The following is a 25429-nucleotide window of genomic DNA, read 5'->3' as shown; positions in this document are numbered from 1 at the left end:
AATAAATAACACCGCACAGGTGTGCGGATCAAAACTCTAGTTCTTATTTAAAATTAAAGTTGTGTCGTCATTCTTAATAAAAATAATCAAGTTGGATATTTTGTCATAAAGATAATTTGTGAGTCATTCTTATATTAAAAGTAGGTTGGCTCGTTCTTCATAGAATTAATTAAGTTGGCTCATTCCTAATAAAAATTAATTTGTGAGTTTGGTCTTTCTTTATAGAAGATTCTGTTAAGCTGGTAAACATAATTGCAAGTTGAGTCATTTTTAATTATTTTTTAATAAGGGTAAGAGTAGTTAATTCAATATTTTTTAATTTTTTAAAAATCATTGGTTCAATACACCCCTTAAGAATAAGTAAGAGTAGTTAATTCGACGACGAAAAAAGTAATTAATTCGAAGAACGAATATGCGAAAATGGTCCTAAATATTATATACTTAAACTCCTCGGAAATATTATTAATAAAATAGTGTTTTAAAAAAATAAAGACGTTACAATCTCTTTGCAAATTTTGTATTTAGGTTTTAAGTTTATTTTATTAAAGGTTTTTGATTTTTTTTAATAACCGAAGCTTTTTTTTTTTATAAAAATGAATTGATGGACATTTAAGTTATTAAAAAAGAAAATTACAATTAAATATTTTATAATGATATATAAAATAAATGATACTATTAATAACATTAAAGTTATAGTTTATTCGGGTTTAAACCGAAAAACCCAAAAACCGAGGAACTCTGAACCGATCCGAACCGATATAGACATAATTTAAGTTTGGTAACTATTTATTCTAAACCGAATAACCCGAAATCCGAATAACCTGAACCAAACCCGATCCAAAACCCGGATTGAACACCCCTAAGAAATACCATTATGTTATATGAATATTATTTTATTTTCTTAAAATCTATTAAGAAAAGGATAATGCTATAACAATATTAGACTTTAAAAAAAGAAATATATTAAAAAGAGACATAATTAATTTCTAATCCCTAAATGAAAAGGATGCCGTCAAAAAAAAATCCCTAAAAGAAAAAGATTAAACTTATCTCTATATAAACAACTTACCTTTCTACCAAAATTTCATCACACAAACTTTCAATATAACATTCTTTTTCTGCGTCTTGCTTTTCCAAATAGGTATTATTCCAATCGTTTGAACTGCTTTAACTAATTATTCAGATATGTAATTGTTATCCGTGAGTTTCTCGCATGTTTCCATAATATTAGCCACAATCATAATTATGCTTAACAATTGTCATTCGCTTTAACTAATTAGCCACAATCGAGAGAAATCACATTAAAATTTTGGCTCGAACCAAAATGTATCCAAATACTCTCTCAAAAGGCGATTTCTTCTTAGCCAATCAGAGGAGAGCTAACTTCCGGAAGGCAATATTCCTTGCCGGCAATGAGATTTATTCAAAATTTTCCCAAAATCTTTTTGGAAATCTTCGAAGATCCTATGGAAATATCAATATTTCCTTTAAATCTTCATCCAAATATGGTGTCTATCTAGGATTCTCCTTTACGCCGCCGCTTTTTTCTTCTCTATTCTGGTTTTCTCTGCGCCTTTCCTTTCATCGCAAAGAAATCTTCTTACTCCTAATGGAAGAGACCTTGGCTGGAGTGATGCAAGGGATGTCGTTGGAAGATGATGTTCCAATTGTTCTACCGGAAGATGAGGATTACAGTGCGGTGGTGCGAAACAGTCGAAGTCTCCTGGTTAGATTTCTCAACCCGCCGTGTCAGAACATGGCGAGGATGCTCCGTACGATGCCTAAGATCTGGAAAGTGTATGAACGGGTCCGGGGAATAGCCTTGACAAAGGAGAGTTTTCAGTTCATCTTCGAGCTGAATCTGACATTCAAACGGTCCTGAAGCAGGGGTTCTGGACCTTTGATGATTGGGGAATGGCGCTTGATCGATGGGTGGAGTGTCCGCCAAGCAACTTCCTACAAACTGCACCAATATGGATAAGGATATCGAACATCCCAGTTAATTATCTCACTATCAAAACCATTGATGCGGTGGCTGGAGCTATTGGTTATGTGAAAGATATCGAATGGGATCCGGAGAAACCACTATTGCAAGACTACATTCGAGTCCAGATTGTGATGGATCTCAGTCTTCCTGTGAGAGAGAAGAAGAGCTTGACATTACCTAAAGGAGGTGGCACTGCATTGATTGACATCGAATATGAGAGGATTCGGAAAAAGTGATTCACTGCTTCAGATTAACACATGAGAAACAAGCATGTCCCATCTTTAATGGTAACAGAGCGGGGAGTAGCAAAGGGAAGGAGAAGCAGCATTCAGTCAGCTTCCAAAGACTGTCCCAACGCCAACATAACTATACGTTATCCAAAGACATAATGCCGCTGCTTGCCCCTTCAATTCCACCGGGTTTCGAACCTCCAACAGGATTGATAGCCCCGGAAGTCTTCGAACAAATGCAGTTATACATGAACTGTATAGATCCTGAAGAGAGAAGAATCAGGGAGTTCAGAATGAAGAAGGCGCTTGATGAGTTATCGAAAGATACAATTTCGCAAAGAGTAGGTTTGAGAATGGAGGATGCCCCGATTATCTCAAAGGCCTTAAACAAAGATAAGGGATTGGTCTTTGACTTCAGTAAAGCTGCAGCAGATGATATCTATGACACTACTGAATCATCTAGTCATAATGGTGGTCATAGGAAGCGTTTGAATACTGGCAATACTCTCGCTCTGGTTACTGAACAACAACAGAGATCAATGCCAGAGACTAGGTTCAATGGAAATCGTGAGAAAACTGATGATCATCCACATGACACACATCAGGATGAAGGTGACACTTTTGGTCTAACGACAACTCCAGTCTTTGGAGGTTTTGAGATTGGCAGTGGGGGTGCTGATACGGTTTTAAAGAGTGGCGGATCCAAAAGCTCTGCAAGGAAGGCGTCTTCATGGACGAGACGGGGAAAACGTACTGCACAAGCAAGTAATAAACCGGTTTTGGAGAATGAAGTCAATGGCGTTTTGAAGAGAAAAGCTGATGTGGAAGTTGAGGTTACATCTAAGATGTCAAAATCTACTGGAGGTTTGATGGTTCACCAGAAACCATCCAATCCTCAATGACGACGCTCAGTTGGAACTGTCGGGGGGTTTGAGGAGCATCCTGACAGTTCGACGTATAGAGGAGATGTGTCGTGAGCATCTTCCTGATTTTCTGTTTCTTCTAGAGACTAAAAACTCTAGTGATCACGTAGAAGGTTTTAAGAGATCGTTGGGTTACGACCACTTATTTTTGGTAAATCCAGTGGGTCTCAGTGGTGGCTTAGCATTGTTTTGGAGGGATTCACATGAGGTGGAGATTTTGTCAGCAAGTGACAGAATCATTGATGTGAAAGTGAAACAAAGAGATTTAGTTTATTTCATCTCTTTTTTCTACGGAGACCCTGTTCGACACAAGAGACATATTGTCTGGGATAATTTGAAGACGATTGAATTGAACAGGAACGCAGGGTGGTGTTTAGTTGGAGACTTTAATGAGATGATGAACACCTCTGAGAAGAGTGGTGGTCCGGTTCGCGAAGAGTCGTCGTTCTACCCGTTTCGCTCGATGGCAAGAGATTGTCGGATTAAAGAAATCCCAAGTTCTGGGGACAAATTGTCATGGGCTGGTGTCAGAGAGGTGACCACAAATGGCTTGAAAGAGAATGTATGGGTTCAATGCAGACTTGACAGAGCATTTGGGAACTCAGAGTGGTTCAGAATATTCCCTAGATCACACACGACGTACCTGGAGCGACTTGGCTCTGATCATAGGCCGATACTAACAAACATTAGGGGTACTGACACGAAGCGTGTGGGACGTTTCATGTATGATAAGAGATGGAGCAATAAGCCTGAAGTAGTAGAGCTCATACGTAAAGGCTGGAACTCCCACACGATCAACAAAGGAGCCTCAGTCTCAGAACGCATTGAAGCTTGCAGGAAGTTATTATCTAAGTGGAAGCGCTCTGAAGTTAGCAACTCTAAGAAGATGATTGAGAAACTAAGAGTGGAGCTGGAGCAGGAAGAAATGAAGCTTGTTCCTTCTATGTCGAGAATCGTATACTTGAAGCTGGAATTAGCTAAGCTTTTTCAAGAAGAGGAAGAGTATTGGAAGCTCAGAAGCAAGAATAACTGGTTGCAGTCAGGAGATAAAAACACGAAAGTGTTTCATGGGTGGGCTAAGACCAGAAAGATGAAGAATAAAATCTCGAGCCTCACTGATTCTGATGGGATAGAACACACTTCTGAAGAAGCAAAGAGAGATATAGCAATCAAATACTTCTCTGAGCTTTTCAAGTCTTCTAATCCAACTGATGCCACTGATCTGCTTCGAGATTTTGCGCCGAGGGTTACTCCTAGGATGAATGAAAGTTTGATCAAGCCGGTTACTGAGGCAGAGATAAAGAAAGCGGTCAAAGCCATTAAGAGTGATAGCTCACCTGGAGCTGATGGTATGACTGGAGACTTATTTCAAAAGTTTTGGGAGATCACTGGGCCGCAGGTTGTAGAGGAGGTTAAGAAGTTCTTTAGAGAGGGAGCGATACCTCAGGACTGGAACTATACGGACTTGAGACCAATCAGTCTATGTGCAATATCTTACAAGATTGTTTATAACATATTATGTGCACGCTTGAAAGGTATACTCCCCTCTCTAGTGTCACTGACTCAGGGTGCTTTTGTGGCGGGTAGACTGATCTCTGACAACCTACTGATAGCACATGAGATGGTACATGGTTTGAAGACCAACCCGAACTGCAAAGGAGACTTCATTGCAATCAAAACGGATATGTCTAAGGCCTACGACCGAGTAGAATGGGGATTTTTAGAAATTCTGTTCCAGAGAATGGGTTTTGACAGCAAATGGATCCAGTGGATCATGATGTGCATTCGCTCAGTCACATATACTATACTCATTAATGGGCAAACCTATGGAAAGATTATGCCAGAACGTGGCATCAGGCAAGGCTACCCACTCTCACCATTCCTATTCATATTATGTGCAGAAGCATTAGTACACGTTATGAATAGAGCGAAGATTGAAGGAAACATCACTGTGATGCGACTAATGAAGAACTGCCCCTCTATTCAACATCTGCTTTTTGTCGATGACAGTTTATTTCTGTGTAAAACAACGTTGAAAGAATGTACGAGCTTCCTACACTGCCTGAAGTTATATGGCAAAGCATCTGGTCAAGAGATCAATTTTCACAAATCATCTATTACGTTTGGCGCTGACATTGATCCAATAATGAAACGCCTGATAGCTGAGTTGTTGGAGATCGAGAACGAGGGTGGAGCTGGTACCTACTTGGGACTCCCGGAATGCTTCAGTGGCTCGAAACAAAAGCTGTTAGCCTTTATAGGCGAGAAACTAGGCAAAAGACTTAGTGGATGGTATTCCAAAACACTTTCACTTGGTGGAAAGGAGGTGTTACTAAAGTCTATTGCCATGGCTCTCCCGGTAAATGCTATGTCCTGTTTAAGACTGACGAAACATCATTGCCAGAAAATTATGAGTGCAATGTCGGCCTTTTGGTGGAATGCGTGTAGTGACAAGAAGAAGATACACTGGGTATCTTGGCCGAATCTCTGTTTACCGAAGGAACTTGGTGGCCTAGGCTTTCATGACATAGAGGATTTCAATCAAGCCTTATTGGCTAAAAAAACTTGGAAGTTGCTAATCGAACCTCAAAGTCTTCTGGCGCAAGTGTACAAAGGGAGATACTATGCTAACAAAGACTTCCTAGACTGTGGTCAAGGTTATAGACCTTCTTACGCTTGGAGAAGTATTCTGTTTGGGCGTGAATTACTACAGAATGGTCTCATCAAATCTATTGGGAACGGAAGAGATACATATGTCTGGGGAGAGAAGTGGATTTTGGATGAGGCACCTCGGAGGTCTCATCAACTTCTCTTTGACGTAATGCTCAAGGTATCGTCATTAACAGATGGCTCAGGCGGTTGGGATAATGACAAACTTGCGGAGTTATTCCCTCCTAATGAGATTCATAGAATCCAGCAAATGAGGCCAGGAGAAACTGATGATTGCTATATTTGGGCGTACACAAGACATGGAGCATATACTGTGAAAACTGGCTATGAGATGTTGGTGCGGGAGAAAGCAGCAATGTCAGGAGAGATCACACAGCAGGAACAGATTCGAAATGGCTTGAAGAAACGGATATGGAAAATTCCAACGTTGCCAAAGATCCGAATGTTCCTTTGGAGAGCAGTATCAGGAGCACTTGCGGTAGCTGAACGTCTTAATTGCAGAGGTTTGGATGTGAATCCTACATGAAAATTGTGAAATGGAGGAACAGAAACGATTAATCATGTCCTGTTTCAATGTCCGATAGCTGCTACTATATGGTCCGCGGCAGGAAGCCCTCTTCATGTTGATACTCTGCTCCAATCCCTTGAGGAAAATATGACTTCTATTTTCAATATGATGGAGGACAAGAGCCGACCCCAGGTGATAACGCGATCTATCCCGTGGATCATATGGCTAATCTGGAAGAATAGGAACTCAATCCTATATGCTGATACACAAGTCTCAAAGGATAAAGCATTAAGCAACATGATGCAGAAAGTAGAACAATGGTTCATCCTTAACTGTCCTGCAGTACAGAACACGGGGGAGAGGATCAACATTGAGATATGGCGCCCACCAGAGGAGGGGGTTATAAAATGTAATGTTCACGCAAACTGGCGCAATGCAGTCCTGCACAGTGGAGTAGCTTGGATAGCAAGAGACGAGTCGGGGAACGTGTCACACCATGCTCGAGATGCGATCATCAACACACCCAATCGACTGATAGCAGAGCTACAGTGTGTGAGTTGGGCCCTTAATAGTTTATCTGACCTTGGAGTGACGAAGGTGATCATTACGTCGGACTACAAGGAGGTAATGGAAGCTTTAAAATCTCCTAGACAATGGCCAAGATACAGAGACTTAATACATCAAGTGTTAAAGCTCAAAGACAAGTTTGTGATGGTGGCATTTGAGACTGAAAGCGTCTCTGCAAATGGGATTGCAAGAGACATAGCGAGAAGTGTATTAAGAGATGGAAGATTCCAATCCTACTTAGTATTGGGAGGTCCATCTTGGCTGCATGATAGGCTTGCGAGAGAAAGGAATGGAAACAGCATTTGACTCTTATTTAGAGTGTTGCGAGTTGTCCTTTATGTTTACTACCTTGTGGTAGAAGGCTTTGCCTTGGTTTGTTTCTGTTATGTACCTCCCCACTTTGATTAATATCAAATCCAGACGTTCAAAAAAAAAAAAAATTAGCCACAATCATATTTATGTCAATGCTAGGTTGTTGTAGGTTAGTTACTTTTTAGATTAAAATTGTTGTCTTCATCTGATTCCGTAATGTTTTAATAGTTTAATTTATGATTGTGGTTAATTATGATTGTGGCTACAACAAAGTTAGGTTTTAGATTATGATTGTTGTTCTTATTTTCATATGTTACCGTAATATTCTAATACTTTAATTTTATGATTGTCTCTAATTAGTTTTCCATTCGCTTTAATATGCTTATAATTTCAATCATTATTGATATTTTTTCAAGCTATAGTAGTTTCATCTGCTTGAGTAACTTAATTTAGTTATCTGAAATATTGATATGGTGTTTAACTAAAAAAAATATTATTAATTGTTTCTGTATAGATACCAAAACAAACAGACAATGACTACCAAAATTCAGAATAACAACAAAGATATTGTAACATTGGATCAACTCAACAGAAAACATTTTTATCGTCGTACGGTGATACGTCTTAACAGAAAATGGAAGATGAGAAATTTTAAGAAAAACAATAAAGTCATTAGTATATATATTTTATAATGATATATAAAATATATGATACTATAAATAACTGTTTTAATACATGTTACTAACATAAAACTAAAAACTATCAAATATTCATGTTGTTGATATAAGATACTTTATGGAACAGTGAATACATCAGCATATAAGGTTTCCAGTTTCTAAAGTAAATAAAAAAAATTTCAAAATACTATATTTATACTATTACTTTTCATCTTTACACTAATCACTATTATTTTTTCACTTTTAAAACAAAAGGTTGACTAATCTAAACTTATGATTTAGAGTTGAAAGATGGGGTAGGGTTAAGGATTTAGGTTTAATATTTTTACATATATAAAAATAAATTATATATGAAGTCTTTAAGATAATAATAATTATTTTAAAAAACAACATTTGCATTACTAAACAAATATTTTTCTAGAGTGATCATATTACTGTACAAACGCCTAATCATTATTGTGCCAATAACTTACATAGGCAGCCATGACAATAATGACAAAACAAATCAACATAAGTTTATAAGAAGAAAAGAACATGCGAAGATCAGGATACATAACCTATCTTATATTTTTCTTGAATCAATAATTATGTTTGGTGATCATATATGAGGAAGTTTAGTTCTATATATATATATATATGTGAATAATTGTAGTTCCTTTTGGTTTTATGATTTTTTTTTTAATTAGGATTTGAATAAAGGAAAATTAAAATTATATAGTCTTTTACATTTTTGTCTAAGATTCTTTAAGAAGGATAATTACAATCAATTATTTATTGACAGTTTTTTTTTTAATTTCTTTACAGTTATCTTTTAACGGAAAATTAACATTAAGCAGTTTTTTTTACAATTTTTGTTTAAGATTTTTAAAAATAATAATTACGATTATTTTTTTTACATTTATTTTTGTCTTGATGATTTTAGAAAAAAACAAATTAGTGTTAAATATTGTACAAATTGATGTTAGTTTAAAACACATGTCACAATCTTAAACTCTTAATTGACATGTGTTGCAATCATATTAATTAGTAACTTTGAAGAACTAAGCTTTATTGGTCTAAGATTTTTTAAAATGATAATTGCTATCAAATATTTTTGACATTTTTTTATTTCTTTACAATTATCTTTTCTTCATGATTTAAATAAAGGAAAATTAAAATTAAGCAATCTTTTCTTACATTTTTTTGTTTAAGATTTTTAAAAAGAATAATTACGATTAATACTTTTACATTTATTTTTTCTTTATGATTTTAGAAAAGGAAAATTAGTGTTGAATACTGTACATATTAATTTAAGTTTAAAACACATGTCACAATCTTAAACTTTTATTGATTTAAATTTTAAACTCATGTCACATGCGAATATCAGGATACATAACCCTACCCTATATTTTTCTTGAATCAAAATTATGTTTGGTGATCATATATGAGGAAGTTTAGTTCTATATATATATATGTGAGTAATTGTAGTTCCTTTTGGTTTATGATCTTTTTAATTAGGATTTAAATAAAGGAAAATTAACATTATATAGTCTTTAACATTTTTTTGTCTAAGATTTTTTTAAAAAGGATAATTACTATCAAATATTTTTGACAGTTTTTTTATTTCTTTACAGTTATCTTTTCTTCATAATTTGAATAAACTAAAATTAACATTAGGCAGTTTTTTTACAATTTTTTGTTTAAGATTTTAAATTATATGTTTTTAAAAATATTTGATAGTAATTTAATTTTTTTTTGACTACGATATGTGTCAATAAATTTTTAAGATTGTGACATGTGTCAAATATGATACAATTCTCTTTTTTAAGGATTTAAAAGAGATTAAGAAAAGGAAAATTCTCACTAAAATAGTATTTTAAAGTTCTATTTTATGATTTAGTATTTTTATAAAAATAAAATTTGAAATTACCATTTTTATTATTTTATTAATCATGTGATATTTTAAAAAATTTCAAAAATTTAAAAGGAAAATTAATATCAAATAATCTTTTAGAATAATCTTTTTTGGATTTTGGAAAAAGAAAATTAGTATTATATAAGTTATTTTACAAACTTCTCTTCTTTAAGATTTGTAAAAAGGAAATTTTCTAAAAATTACTATTAAATAATTTTTAAAATTAAATTTTAATATTAAATATTTACAAAAATTATTTTTCAAAATTCTTATTTTTTAATTTATTAGTATATATATTTTTTATCATGAGATATTCTAACACAATTTCAAAATATTAAAAGGAAAATTACTATCAAATAATATTTCTAAAACATTATTCTTAAGTATTTTTTAAAATTTATTTCTACTATTAAATAAATTTTAAAATTAATTTATTTCAAATTTCGTTTTTTGTTTTTATTTTCTTAGTATATATTGTTTTAATTATGAGATATTCTAAAACATGTCAGGTTATTGAAAAAGAAAATTACTATTAGATAATATTTTGAAATTATATTTTGTCTATGATTTTAAAGATGAAAATTTATTATATAAATAATTTCACGAAATTTTTTTTATTATCTTATATATTTATTTTAAATTATGAAGTAGTTTAACACATATCACAATTTTAAATATATAAATGTCATGTGTTACAATCGTGTTAATTAACAACTTTGAAGAACCAATTTTTCTATTAAGTAATTTTAAAATATTATTATGTATTTTTAAAAATTTCCTTTTTTCTATAAAATCAATTTCAAAATTAATTTATTTCAAAATTCGTTTTTTGTTATCTTCGTATATATATTTTATATAATTATAAATTTTAACCTCTTTAAAAATATTAGCATTAATCAACCTTTTACATTTTTTGGTTTAATAATATTTTTTAAATTGTTTTTAAATGACATTTATTTTTGGTTATAACCTTTTAAATTAGGATTTGAATAAAGGAAAATTAGCATTTGTTTTTTGGTTTATGACCTTTTTAACTAAGATTTGAATAAAAGAAAATTAGCATTAATCAGCATTTTACATTTCTATCTTATTATATAAAGTTTGGTTCTTCAAAATTACTAATTAACACGATCGCGACATATGTTAATTATAACTTTAAGATTGAAACTTTATATAATAAGATAAAAATGTAAAAGGCTGATTAATGCTAGTTTTCTCCTGATCGCGACCGCTGCAGGATTGTGCCAAAGGTACCTTAGGATTGCGGAGTCCACCAATGTGGGATGCTAGGATTGTGGTACATGGGAGCATAAGGCGAGTAGGGATAATCAGAATGGCACAGCGGAAGCGTGGGGGCAAGTCAGCAGTACATCACCGCAGGAGTTATGACTTCACAATGACACCACATGATTGGTCGAGCAAAAGTTAGAGAAGTACCTTGGATAGTGTTCTGAAGCCACCAGTAGTAGTACGACTCGCCGTAACTAAAAGCGGAATACGAGCCGGGTTGGTAAACAGAAAGAAACCGTGACACTGAAAGGACATACGAGATGTAAAAGACAAATGATAACCATATGGTAGCCAGTCGAGATGTTGCAAGAACCGTGGGATGGCAAATGATGAATTGGTGATCACTTGGGTATGGGATGTTAGGAAATGGGTTTTCAACTAATGGAATTCGGGGACGAATTCCATTAAGTGGGGGAGATTGTAACATCCCAGTTCTGGCCCAGAATTATTTTAAAAGGTAACGGGCTCCTCTACGGCCCGATTGCCTAAAACCTAGGTTTTCACCTCCTCTCCCTATAAAAAGAGTTGCAGCCTCCTTTTTGTGTCTGTGTCTCATTCACAAAACTGAAGCGGAGCTCTGCAGAGATTTCCCGGAGACCGAAAATCCTAGCCGTCGTCTCTCTCTTTACAGCTGTCGCATCCCTCCTCTCTCTCTCCTCTATGCGCGCCTCTCCCTCCTCTCTCTCTCCTCTCCTCGATCTCTCTCTCTCAACTCGGCTCTCTCTCTCTCCCTCATGTCGGCGCCAATCGTGGTGGTAGTGTTGGTGTAGCTGGTCGGTGGTGATTCAGATATCATCTCCCCTCATCTCCTGTTCCAGATCCAGATTCAGATCTAAGTTAAGGTGAGGTGTCTTGAACCCAGTCTTTTCTCATGATCTCTATATTGCCTCATGTTGGATCTAGGGTTGATTAGACCCTGTTTGTGATTTAAGATGGTAGATCATGGTTATTGCTAGGGTGATAGATGAATAGATCATGATGCATAAGAACCCTCACACTGCTTAAATGGGACATTAATGGACTGCCTTGTGTTGATGTGGTTAATGATTGTGTGATTGATTTGTGTCCCATGTGATGATTGTGAATGAAATCTAGGTTGATAAGAAAGAGGTGAATGCTTTAGTGATTGATACGTGTATGTTATAGAGATGCCATTTGGTATCAATGCTATGAGAAAGTGTATTGTGTGGGATCCCGATAACGGGTGGCGTCTAGTGTATGAGAAAGCGTCTAAGTGTTAAAGTACGGGGAAGTGAAAGTGGAAGTGAAAGTGATTAGTAAAGGTGAAAGTGAGTATGCGTATGAGTTATGAGAATGAGAAATGAGAATGAGAAGTTGGAAGTGTATGTGTCAATGAACTTATTTGAAGTCCTGTTTGGACCACCGAGAACGGGTGGGCGTCTAGAGTCTAGGGTGCGATGTGACCCGTGGGACAGTAGCCTAACATGAGGTACCCACGGGAAGTGATGAAAGGTGAAGGCACCGCATGAGGGCAGGATATAAATAAGCAAGGATGTGTTAGAGGCGCCTTAGGATCGAGTCAAGCCGATTCGTGGCATTGTTATGGCTATGAATGGTCATGGGGGGGGGGGGGCAGAAAGAGCCGGTGGGCCAACATGCTGCAATCCGGGTAGCCTTTAGGAAACTGGGGGGTACAGATGCTCGAAAGAGGCGCCCGCCCAGGATAGGCTGGAACGCGTAGGGACAGCCGTAAAAGGCTCTAGGTCCTACGTCTAAGTTGATTGGTGTCGAGTCAGTTGTTTGATTGGAGTCGAGTCTATTGTGGATGTGCAGCAGTGACTGAGTTCATTGTGTTGATTGATCACTAGGTAGTTATAAATGCATAGAAATGTTGATGACTGGAAATGAAGTTGTTATGAAATGATATGTTGCATTGATTGATTGTAGTGGATAGTCAGTCCTCGTTCCCGCACAGAGTAGTGTAGAGTGTCTTGCGGGCAGGCTGGTCTAGAGTCACTTCACTGAGTAACCCCATTACTCAGACCCTCCCTTTTTCATTTCCCTGTGCGCAGGACTGTAAATAGAAGTATATGGCTACGGGTGGAAAGGAATTTCAAAGAAAGCAATGTGTTCGTCGACTCTAGGGACCAGTAACGTACACAGCGGGTTGCCTATAAAGGGTATACGCATGTCCATAACTCCCTTTCAGTAACCCCGGTCGGACGCCGGGGGATTGAGATGTTACAAATGGTATCAAAGCATAAGGCAAGTAGGGATAATAAGAGTGGCACAGCGGAAGCGTGGGGGCAAGTCGGCAGTACATCCCTGCAGGAGTTATGACTTAACAATGACGCCACACGATTGGTCGAGCAAAAGTTACAGAAGTACCTTGGAAAATGTTCTGAAGCCATCAGTAGAAGTACGCCTCGCCGTAACTAAAAGCAGAATATGACGATAAAAATGTTTTCTGTTTAGTTGATCCAATGTTGTATAATCTTTGTTGTTATTCTGAATTTTAGTAGTCATTGTCTGTTTGTTTTGGTATCTATACAAAAACAATTAATAATATTTTTTTAGTTAAACACCATATCAATATTTCAGATCACTAAATTAAGTTACTCAAGCAGATGAAACTACTATAGCTTGAAAAAATATCAATAATGATTGAAATTATATCAATAACAATCCCTCTTTGTGGCTTATTCTTCATGGATATGTCTCTGAAATTTTTCTCCACCTTTCACATTTATTTTGCTTTATTGGATTGTGGAGTTCCTAATTGGCTCAAAAGTAATATTCTAACATACCAACTTAGCTTGTAAACTATTGAAAGTATCAAATTTGAAATTGGTATATTGAGATTAAAGAAAGAAAAAAGAACTCAAGAATATCTCTTTCAATACACAAGCCATTAATACAATGTTTTATTTTCAATTCACTCAGATTTGTTTTAAGATTTAGTTATAGCAAGCAACACAAATTTTCTTATTATTTGCTTTTATACTAGTAAGAACACAAGAACAATGTTTTAATTTCAATTGACAATTATGGAGTCACAACTCCTGCACACTTAGAAGTACAAATAAGAAATAAAACGGAAAAGTGGGTTTGCCCTCAAAGTTAAGAACATAAAATCACTATTTTATTATTTGGAGAAAAAAGATAGAAATGTGGGCTCCTCCTCCTCATCAACATCCTCCACCACCACCACCACCTCCACCACCCCCTCCTCCGCCACCTCCACCTCCACCTCCACCACCTCCTCCACTACCACCACCACCACCACCGCCTCCTCCTCCTCCTCTTGCTGCCATTGATAGTGTATCTTAATGAAACTTCTTTATGTTTTGAATATTTTGAGTGTGAGAAATGAAAGAATGTAAACCTCCTTCTTATATAGACTTTTCATTAGAAAGGTTTCACTTTGAAACCTTGGTCAATGGTACGAAGGGTTAGCGTGTATTATTGTTATAAAATGCTTACATCACATGAATGATGTAATCATTATTCATTACTATATAATTTTTTTATCGCTTTGTAAAAGGGCAAACTAATCTCAATTTTTTCTTGTCATCTTAAATTAAAATAGAATAACCAGCTTAAACTTGCCCAATAAAATACAAAGGAATGCAAATTTAAAGGTTTTATTCGAATATCAGCCAAAGATAACAAAAAGATAAGTTTTAAGTTGTTCATTCGGCTAAAACACAAAAAATTGACGGTTTTAGGCTGTCTATTCGGATACCATTCTAGATTTGTAAAATTTATCCTAATTGTCGTATGATTTAAAAATTTTGACTCCCAATCTCAAAACAAGAGATCTCCCTCTTCTCCTGTGCGGAAATGATGCTGAGGCGATACAAGGAACCTTGGATAAACCTTTATTTGCGATCCCGAGATACAATCACTATGGCATCCAGTAATTTTAATCCAGATATTAGAGCTCCTTAGAGAACCCCACGTGTAGTGTTTTTCTTTCACCCATTTACTCCTCTAATAGTGAACGAGGGGTGAACAGAAAACTCTCTGCGCGTAACAATGGCGAGAGAGACGAGAGAGAGAAAAGACAAAATAGGAATACTTTCTGTTAGATTTTATTGAACGTAGTCAAATGACTATATACAGTTGTGACTTCCTAACCGGAACAAACCGGGTATCAATGTACAATTACTAAACCGAATTTACAGAACCGACAATCGATTACATATCAATATTCCCCCTCAAGATGGAGCATATATGTTAATAATGCCCATCTTGCCTAAGAGATGTCGGAAAGGATTAGGATAAAGAGGTTTAGTAAGCAAGTCAGCAAGCTGATTCACAGACCGAACATGCAGGGTCTTGATCTGTTCCATCTTCACTCGTTCCCGAACTATGTGGCAAGCTCTTTCCACATGCTTTGTGCGTTCATGGAACACAGAGTTGTTGGCTATGTGGAGAGCTGCAGTGTTGTCACAGTAGAGAGGAGCTGGTTCGGAGATGTCGATCCAAAGATCCTCAAGAAGATTGCGAAACCATAGCATTTCTCGTACTGCATCAGACATAGCGCGATACTCGGACTCAGCAGAAGAGTTGGACACTACATCTTGTTTGTTTGACTTCCAAGATATCAAAGATGTCCCAATGAACATACAAAAGCCTGAGACGCTACGGCGAGTGTCAGGGCAAGTGCTCCAATCTGCATCAGCAAAAGCGGAGAGCTTTAAGTCAGACTGTGCATAGTAGAACAAGCCTTGACCAATAGAGCCTTTTAAGTAGCGAAGGACTTTGTATGCAGCTTGCTGATGAGGAACGAGGGGAGCAGAGGTGAACTGACACAGTTTGTGCACCGCAAACGTGATGTCGGGTCGAGTGAAAGTGAGATACAAGAGTTTTCCAATAAGACGTCGATAAGACTCCACATCAGAGAGAAGCTCACCATCTTCAAGAGAAAGTTTGATGCTAGGATCCATTGGTATAGAAGAAGGTTTTGAACCAAGTAATCCAGTCTCTGTTAAGAGGTCAAGAAGATACTTTCTTTGACAGATGGTGATTCCAGCAGAAGATCGAGCTACCTCAAGGCCAAGAAAGTAACGTAGAGGACCCAAATCACGGAGTTTGAAAGAAGACTTCAAAGCTGTTTTCAGCAACTCCGTAGCTTTGTCACAGCTGCTTGCGATGATTATATCATCAACATACACTAGAACCGCCATGTAAACATCCCCAGAGTTCTTCAAGAACAGTGTGTGGTCACCAGAAGAAGTGTGAAATCCCAACTAAAGCAACGTTGCAGAAAACTTCAGAAACCATTGCCGAGAGGCCTGCTTCAAACCGTAGATTGATTTCTTGAGACGCAAGACTGCATTAGGAGGAAGAGATTCCCCCTGTCTTGCTGCGTATCCAGGTGGTAAAGTCATGTAAATCTCCTCCTCTAGATCCCCATTTAGAAATGCATTGGAGATATCTAGTTGAGAGAGTGACCATCCTTTGGCAGCAGCAACAGCGAGTAGCAGTTTGACAGTGGCTAACTTGGCAACAGGGGAGAAGGTTTCAACATAATCCAGACCTTCTTGCTGAGTATAACCTTTAGCCACAACTCGTGCTTTGTATCTTTCTATGGTTCCATCGGCGTTTAGCTTGATCTTGAAGACCCACTTACATCCCACGGCCTGTTTCCCTTCAGGTAGAGAACAAATTAACCAAGTTCCATTATCTTCAAGTGCCACAATCTCTATGTCCATTGCCTTACACCATTCCCTAAACTTGAGTGCCTGAGCATAGGTAGTAGGTTCAGGAATGCTGTCAACAGCATTAATAAACATCAGGTAAGGGTCTGATAAGGCATCATAAGAGAGGACGTTGGAGACAGGATGCTCAATAGAAGAGTTCACTGCGTAGCAATGATAATCTTTGAGATGGCTCGGTGGTTTAGTTGTTCTGCGAGTAGAAGATGGAGCTGCAGGGACAGGGATTTCAGACGAAGATGCATCACCTGAGACTGTAGCTTCATGATCATTAGTGGCTAAACCAACAGGAGGGAAGAATACTTCAGCGTCTCTAGCAATTGCGGGTTTATGAAGGGGAAATATGTCCTCATAAAACACTACATTGCGAGAGATGAAGATAGTATTACTCTCCATATCAAGCAGCTTATACCCTTTATAACCGGAGGGGTAGCCAAGGAAGAAGCATGCTTTAGCTCGTTCTTGGAACTTATGGCGATGCTTAGGTGAAGTACTAGCATAGCACAAACATCCAAAGGTCTTCAAATGAGTGTACTCAGGTTCCTTTTGAAGAGGGGTCTTGTTGTCAAGAAGAGGTGAAGGCGTTCTGTTGATAAGGAAGACCGCCGTGAGAACACACTCACCCCAAAGAGAGAGAGGAACATGAGACTGAAAGAGAAGAGCCCTTGCAACATTCAAGATATGTTGATGTTTGCGCTCCACCACTGAGTTTTCCTCAGGTGTCTGAGGGCAGGAGTGATAGGATATGATCCCTTTGCGTTTGTAGAGTTCATCGAACCGCAATTCTGGTGCGTTGTCTGAGCGCACAGACTTGACTTTTGTGTTGAATTGTGTTTCCACCATGGTAATGAAGGAAGGGAACACTTGAAGCACATCACTCTTGTGTTTGAGAAGATAGATCCATGTGACTCTAGAATGATCATCAACTATAGTTAGGAAATAGCGATGACCATCTTGAGTCTCTTCAGATAATGGACCCCAAACATCGATGTGAAGGCGTTCAAAAGGAGTTGTACACATGTTTTGTCGTAAAGGGAAGGATAACTTCTTCTGTTTAGCTCGTTGACAAATATCACAATGCACCAATCCTTTATTCTTTTGTTTAGAAATCCCAAGTACATTGGTAAGAGTATCTAAACGACTGAAAGAAGTGTAACCAAGTCTGCGGTGCCAAACAGCGGCATCAATAACAGAGTTTGCAACAAAAGAAGTAGAAACAGAGTCTTCACAAACTGAGTCTGCACAAACTGAATCTTCTCCATCCAAGATGTACAGGTTCGCAAGTCTTCTACCTCTTCCAATCATCAATCCCTTGGAAAGATCCTGGATCAGACAACACGCAGGATCAAAAATAATCCTAGAACCGAGATCTGTGGTCAAGGAACTGATACTGATAAGGTTCAAGCGGAAAGCAGGAATGAATAAAACATTCTGCAAGGTGATAGCTTTGTTGATAACAACAGAGCCGACTCCTCCAACAGCAACTGTTTGACCAGTGGGGAGGTTCACATGACGCTTGATAGAGGTATCAAGCGTAACAACCAGAGATTTTTCATGTGAAACATGGTGGGTTGCACCAGAGTCGATTATCCAAGTTTTCTCAGTTGTCACACATTCAGAGACAGTAAGAAGACCAATGAAACTGAATGTGGAGGGTGAGAATGAAATACCAGAAGGGCTAACGACAGACTGACTAGTGGAAACCGAGGTGCTAGCAGCACTGTAGTTCACAGAAGATGCAGGCGGAAGCTGAGAGGAGAAATAGGCTATGAAATCCTGAATCTGGTCCTTGCTCAAGTTACCAACGAGGGAATCAAGACCTCCAGTGAATGGCTTGTCAGGAGCACTGACGTTGGCTGCTACAGCAGGAGAAGAAGGTGACATGCCATGAATGGGTTTGCCTTTCTTCCAACCAACGGGATAACCATGTAGTTTGTAGCAACGATCGATCACATGTCCTTCAACACCACAGTGTGAACAAGTAGGTCGATTGTTCTTCTTCTGAAAAGCATTCAGAGAGCCTTGTGAGGCAGCAGACTGAGCTTCTGGAGAACTAGCAGTCTGAGTCTCAGTAGGAGCAGAAGGAGAACTGATGTGGTAAGCAGCAGGAATCACAGGAGAGTTGAACATTCGTTGACTGTCATCTTGGTCAAGAATGTTACAAATCTCAGCCAAGTCAGGAAGGGGCTTTTTCATGATTATCTGGCCACGAATGCTCGAGTACTTGTCGTTCAAGCCAGCAAGGAATTTGATGGTTCTAGAACGATCAACCTTTGCTTGAGCTTGACGTTGTCCAGCGCAGTTGAAGCCGTCACAGCAAGCACAAGGATCAGGAACCTCAGAGCTGTCAAGATTATCCCAGAGAGTCTTCAACGTCGTGTAATAGACAGAGAGATCCATCGAGCCTTGACGTAGATCCTAGATTTGTTGAACAAGCTGAAAGGTTCTGGGTAAGTTGGTTTTGTGAAAAGGGTCATGGAGATCCTTCCAAATCTGAGCAGCATCATCAAAGGAAAGGATACTACCATAGATTTGTTTGGAAACCGAGTTCAAAAGCCACGATTTAACCATACTGTTGCATCTAGACCAGATCCGAAACAGAGGGTTACCTTCAACCGGAAGAGGGAGAGAGTTATCGATGAAAGAGATCTTATTCTTTGCATCCAGTGCTATCTTCATCGCGGAGCTCCATTGACCATAGTTCGATCCATCCAGCTGAACAGAGACGATCAACAGGCCTGGATGGTCGGCGTGATGGAGAAACAACGGAGAGTGAACGCTATCGGGGTTCATCAGTGCAGCGTGAGCAAACTGAGTCTCAGTAATCGGAGTTATCGCCGGCGAAGAGCCAACGACCTGAGGATTCGAGCTGCCTGCACGAGTGAAACGACCGGTACGGCGGTTGCGACGAAGAGTGACCACCGTCGGAGCAGAGAAAACACCAAACAGAGAAAGGGAAGGTGAAAATAAGATCGATGGAAGCGGAAAAACGAGGAGAGAATGATGTTGAGCTTGAGCTCAACGCTCTGATACCATAATAGTGAACGAGGGGTGAACAGAAAGCTCTCTGAGCGTAACAATGGCGAGAGAGACGAGAGAGAGAAAAGACAAAATAGGAATACTTTCTGTTAGATTTTATTGAACGTAGTCAAATGATTATATACAGTTGTAACTTCCTAACCGGAACAAACCGGGTATCAATGTACAATTACTAAACCGAATTTACAGAACCGACAATCTATTACATATCAATATCCTCTCCAATAACTCCGGAGAAGAATCGAAGAAACGGCAAAACTATCGCCGAAAATTGTCGATATCCATCGAACCTTAGAATATGTGTCTTCTTTTCAAATTGTTAGACTTCAGAAATTAAAACAAATGGTACAATGGTGGGAAAAAACTTCAAGAGGGAATCTTAAACTGCCACCAATATCACAAAACAATTCTTAGTAACTAATCTCATTGTACAATTGAACTTATAAATTAATAAATTTAGTTATATTATCAACCATTGACCATTGAATACCGTTTCCCATTACGAGTATTTCTGTAAATCGAATGAAGAAACTGACTAGTAATTTCCATCAATATAAATTTGAGAAATCGTCAAAAAAATACTGAACTTTTTGGAAATTGTCAAATGAAACCTGGACATATTGGCTGGCCGATAAAACACTGAACTTTCATTGACTTTTCAGTTTATTAAGAACGTTACGATTGACTTTCCAGATTAGAATACCATTAACAGGGTTAACAGATAACTAAGATGACGTTAATTTTGGGTGTTAAAGTATACGACGTCGTTTCATCTCTTTTTCTGATTAAAGAGAGATGAATGAAACGACGTAGTTTCATTTAGAAAAGTTATTAAAAATATGTGCTTCCATCGGGTATCGAACCTGTGCGCTCGAGTTAAATGGTAGAGGTTTTTGCCACTGAGCTAGTGGACTTTACAATATATTGACAAAGAAATTTCTTTATATTGGCTTCGAATCCTAGTTAAATGAATTAAAAAGAAACGACGTCGTTTGTCCTCATAAACCCTAAATTCCCAAATCATAAAATCAGAAGCTCCATTGACGAACAGAGCTCGATTCTCTTCCTCCATTTCTTCCTTAAGAAGCTCGATTCTCACATTTTCTTCTTCGAGTGTCACATGATGAGTTCGGGTGGTGAGGATTCGGCTGAGAATACGATGGGTATTCGTGGTATCCCGGAGCAATGCGGCTGTGGTCGAAGAACTGGGATTTACACATCAAAAACGAAGGAAACTCCAGGAAGAACTTTCTTTAGATGCCCAACGTTTCGAAATGCAAGTGTTTAATTTGATTATGAGTGCAATTGATTGTGTTTCTGTTAGCTTAGAACATAAAGCTTCAATGTCTAGGTAGTGAGAAATTGTTTGAACGTAGATTGTATTCATGATTTGTGTCCAGGATCACTTGTATAAATGGGTAGATGAAGCTGTCTACGAAGAGGTTCAGGATGCATTGCCTAAAGTTGATTGCTTTGCATCCGATTTGAGGAAGCTCAAAATGGAGATCGAGAGCCTCAAAAATGTGGAGGAAGAGCTGAAAGAAGATGTCAGAAAGGCTAGCAATGAAGTTAAGAAGCTGAATGTGATCGTCAAAGTGGGTTTTCTAGTGGCATCAGTTTCTTGTATTGTGTTCATCATGAAAAATAGGCACTAGGAATGGGTTGTCTTTGATCAGCAGGAGACTATGTTTGTTTATGTTGTTCTGATGGTTTCAGTGTTTGTGTAATTCTAATGGTTTGTTGCACAAAAAAAAAAGTGTAATTTTAATGGTTTCAAAACTCTCTTTATGTTATGGTTAATGTATGACTCTCTTTATGTTATGGTTAATGTATGGTTTCAAGACTCTCTCTGTTTAAGAATTCAGCAAAAGAAAACAGCAAAAGAAACAGAACAAAAGAACAAAAGAAGTACATAACAATCATCATTGTTTAAGAAAACATCCAAAGAAAGAAGTACACAAACCATCACATTTTTTAAGAAAACAGCTAAACAAAAGAAAAAGAAGTACATAACCATGATCATCCATCACACAACAAAACATAATCATTCTGAGAGAGACAACATCACACAACAAACAAAAGAGTAGTTCTAAGAGAACCATCTTCCCCACGCTCCAGTCTGTGATGCTTGGGAAGATTGGGGAACTTCCCATCGTGATGCTTCAGTTTGTGAGGATTGAGCTTGAGAAGCTTGTGATGAGTGAGCTTGTGAGGATTGAGCTTGGAAGGTTTGATCTTGGGAGGTTTGAGCTTGTGACTCTCCAAGATGTAGTCCCTGTATCATCCCAAATGAACTGTCAATAACCTAAAAAAAACTCAGACATTACCAATAGCTACAAAACTAAGAACCTTACCTGATATTTCTTTGGTCTGCCTCTTGGTTTCTTAGGTGAGCTCGGAACAAAAGCCTTCCGACATGTATTCTTGTAGTGCCCTTCTTCTTTGCAATTAGAGCATGTCATTACCCTGTTCGCACGGCTCAGCTTGGTAGTAGACACTGTCTCATTGGTTCCCTTCTTTCGATCATGGTTTTTAGGCCTACCAGGCTTGCCATTTCGATTAGGTGGTGGAATCACACTTAATCTGTTGGTCCGAGGCCACTCTATCATCCCATTAACAGGTTTGATCCCGAAACTGTAGGTTTCACGCCACTTAGAGGTTGTGTAGCAAGGAGCAACAAATTCAGAAAGTTTTCTTCCCACACCAAGGATGACCTTAGCAGCATGGATGCATGGAATACCATTCATTTGTCAGCTTCGACATGCACAAGTCTCATTCTCCAAATTCACCACATATGACTGGTCTTTATCCTCCACCTCAGTCTCTGGCCCAATTGCCCAACGCAGACTACACTCTTTTGACTTCCTCTCAACCATGTTTAACTCTTTATGTGTCTTCTGGGTGAACCTAGTCTTCCTGTCCTTAGCCATCTTAGACCTATTGTAGTTCCTAGTCATACATTGGCGCCTTATCTCCTCTAACATGTCTAGCAGAGGCTTCTTCCTAGGCTCCCTGATGGTCTTGTTGAAGGACTCACACAAGTTGTTCAGATTATCATTGCAGTTGGAGCCTATCTTGAAGAAAGCTCTAGACCAAGTCTCTGGCTTTGTCTTTATTAGAGAAGCATGTGCGCCAGGATCATAGTTCTTAAGCTCGTCCATGTTGTTGTTGAACATACCAGGAGTGTTGCTCCTTGCGATGAACCAGAAGAACCTCTGTAACCGTAGAATTTTTCCACTTTTCCTCCAGTTCTCGTACATATGGCGACAACACTGCCTATGCTCAGCTTCTGGAAGGAGGTTATGAACTGCCTTCACTAATCCCTACAGAACCAAAAAAACAGAAAAAGAATCATAAAAAAGCTCAGAAACTCAAACAGAAAATTCAGAAAAAATCATAAAAAAACAGAGTGTTTATCTTTTGTTTGTCAGACATGATTAAAAAGCAGTAGACCATCCAGGGACATGGAGCCTCATCATCTCTCATCTCAGCAGCACATTTTGCACCCATCTTCAAGCCACTGGATCTATAATTCTTGATGTTGTATCTGGTTTTCAAGGTATACCTCAGACAAGCGTGTTTGAAGTCCTCAGCATCTGAAAATGTCTTGCCAAGCTGAAGAAGCTCCTCTGGATCAGTGTCTTCTCTGTAAGCTTGCGCAGGTCTCATCTCCTCTTCATTCTCATCATCTGATGACCCAGGATCAGGGATTTTATCATCATCCCATGCATCATCATCCCCTTCGTCTTCATCAACCTCACAGTGATCGTCTTTTGCTTTATCACCAAAATAAAGACTCAAATCTGTACAACCAACTTCCTCAATGCCAGCAATACCGTTCTCATCTTCCCTACCATCATCACCTATATCCCCAAATTCTTCATCATCATCTGAGTTTACCTTCTCTATTTGGAGAAATTCTTCTCTGTCATCACCATCATCACCTAGACTCTTCTCCGAGTTCACCTTCTGCTTCTTCGATTGTCTAGGAGACACAGGCGACCCACCATATGAAGTTCCCCGCCTTGTCTTCTTAGTTGCTAAACCTTCTGCTTCTTCTCTGTCATCACCAGAAGGAGCCACATTTACCTTCTGCTTCTTCGCTACTCTAGGAGACATAGTTGAACCACTCCTCGTGGCCTTCCCCGTAGATGGCGACCTATAAGAAGTTCCCCACCTCATGGTCTTCTCCGGAGATGACGCAGGCGACCCATATGAAGTTCCCCTCCTTGTCTTCGAGCTCTGTAGATGCCAACATCGATATCCCTTCAACGCTTTTGCGGTTCCTCGATTTCTCCGGCGATGACAAAATCACAGAAGCTTCGCGTTCTCCACCCTTCTTCGACTCTTGAACCGATTCTTCACTCCCGTATTCAAAATTCCTCATCCCTCCGAAAATCATTACCTCCCTTCCATTCCTTGTGAACTTCGTCTTCACCATCCACTCACAACACAAGAAAAATCCCCAAATCGATTTGATAAATTAGGGTTACGCTTTTATTGGTTTGATTTCAATCAAACACATTTTTTCATCAATAAAAACAAACATGTGTTGTAATCTCTCGAAAAGTCCATTAGCTCAGTGGCAAAACCCTCTACCATTAAACCCGAGTGCACGAGTTCGAAGCGATGGAAGCCCATGTTTTAATAACAAAGCTAATTAAAACGGCGTCGTTTCTTTTATTTGTCTTTAACTCGGATTGGAAGGAATAAAAGGAACTGTGTTCGTAATTCTATTGCAAAGTCCACTAGCTCAGTGGCAAAAACCCCCTATCGACCGCGAGTGCACGAGTTCGAGTCCAGCCTACAACAACATTTTTAAGACAAATAAATGAAACGACGTCGTCTTGAGATTTTGTATTAAACAAAACAATTGGATGAAACGACGTAGTTTCTCTAAACGGCTACAATTAACGGTTAGTTAACATTGTCTTAACTGTCGGTTAACGATATGCTAATCTGGAAAGTCAATCGTAACGTTCTTAATAAACTAAAAAGTCAATGAAAGTTCAGTGTTTTATTGGTCAGGCTCGAGTACATGTTTTTTTGGCAATTTCCGAAAAGTTTAGTGTTTTTGGCCGATTTCTCATATAAATTTAGTTTTGATTGATATTGGTCAATCTCCCAACAATAATAAAAACATACGCACCAACAAAGCTTTTTCCGAAGCTTGGCTAAAAATTAAAAGATATACATATTCCACATTATATTCTTTAATAAATGACTTTAGCAAATGACTTCAAAATATATTTTTAAAGTCATGCAAAATTATTTAAATCCAAAGCCAGTCTGGCTAATCTTGACTTGGCTTAACGCCAGACTTGGTTTGGTCTACATTTGGTTTTTCTTTTGTATCCTATAGTGTATAACCTCCTTAATTTTTATTTTTTTCTTAAATTATGGTTTTCCAAACTGTAGAACGTGAAATAAGTACATTTCCTCCTTTAAATTTAAATCAGATTTAGTCTACCAAAAAAAACTCATTTAAAGAAAAATCAAGCCAGCTAATAACGAAGGTCCATCTGATAGATATATTTTAAACATATATCCACATTATATTATTTAAAAACTTACACATACGTATTCTTTAATAAATGACATTAGCAAACGACTTTAATATATATTGTTAAAGTATAGCGTGTAATATT

At 38.0% G+C, this 25429-nt stretch overlaps 3 protein-coding genes across 3 annotated transcripts; all 3 read left to right on the top strand.

Moving 5' to 3' along the window:
• The first annotated feature begins 1914 nt into the window (after window positions 1-1914).
• Window positions 1915-2223, top strand: LOC108834619 (uncharacterized). The gene has a single exon (XM_018607947.2). The coding sequence runs from the start codon at window positions 1915-1917 to the stop codon at window positions 2221-2223; it is 309 nt and encodes a 102-aa protein (XP_018463449.2).
• A 4263-nt stretch (window positions 2224-6486) lies between these two features.
• Window positions 6487-7191, top strand: LOC108834634 (uncharacterized). Its single transcript, XM_018607964.1, has one exon. It carries the CDS (start codon window positions 6487-6489, stop codon window positions 7189-7191), a length of 705 nt encoding a protein of 234 aa, XP_018463466.1.
• Window positions 7192-20838: 13647 nt separating this feature from the next.
• On the top strand, window positions 20839-23675 carry LOC108834654 (uncharacterized protein At1g43920, Chloroplastic-like). The gene is made up of 4 exons (XM_018607982.2): window positions 20839-21057; window positions 21182-21404; window positions 21464-21481; window positions 23545-23675. Exons 1-4 carry the CDS (start codon window positions 20902-20904, stop codon window positions 23673-23675), a joined length of 528 nt encoding a protein of 175 aa, XP_018463484.2. The 5' UTR covers window positions 20839-20901.
• The last annotated feature ends 1754 nt before the right edge of the window (window positions 23676-25429 follow it).

Source organism: Raphanus sativus, chromosome 6 (genome assembly GCF_000801105.2).
Source record: "Raphanus sativus cultivar WK10039 chromosome 6, ASM80110v3, whole genome shotgun sequence".
NCBI lineage: Eukaryota > Viridiplantae > Streptophyta > Magnoliopsida > Brassicales > Brassicaceae > Raphanus > Raphanus sativus.
The sequence above is the reverse complement of the archived record's forward strand: the minus strand, read 5'-3'. Positions and strand labels throughout refer to the sequence as shown.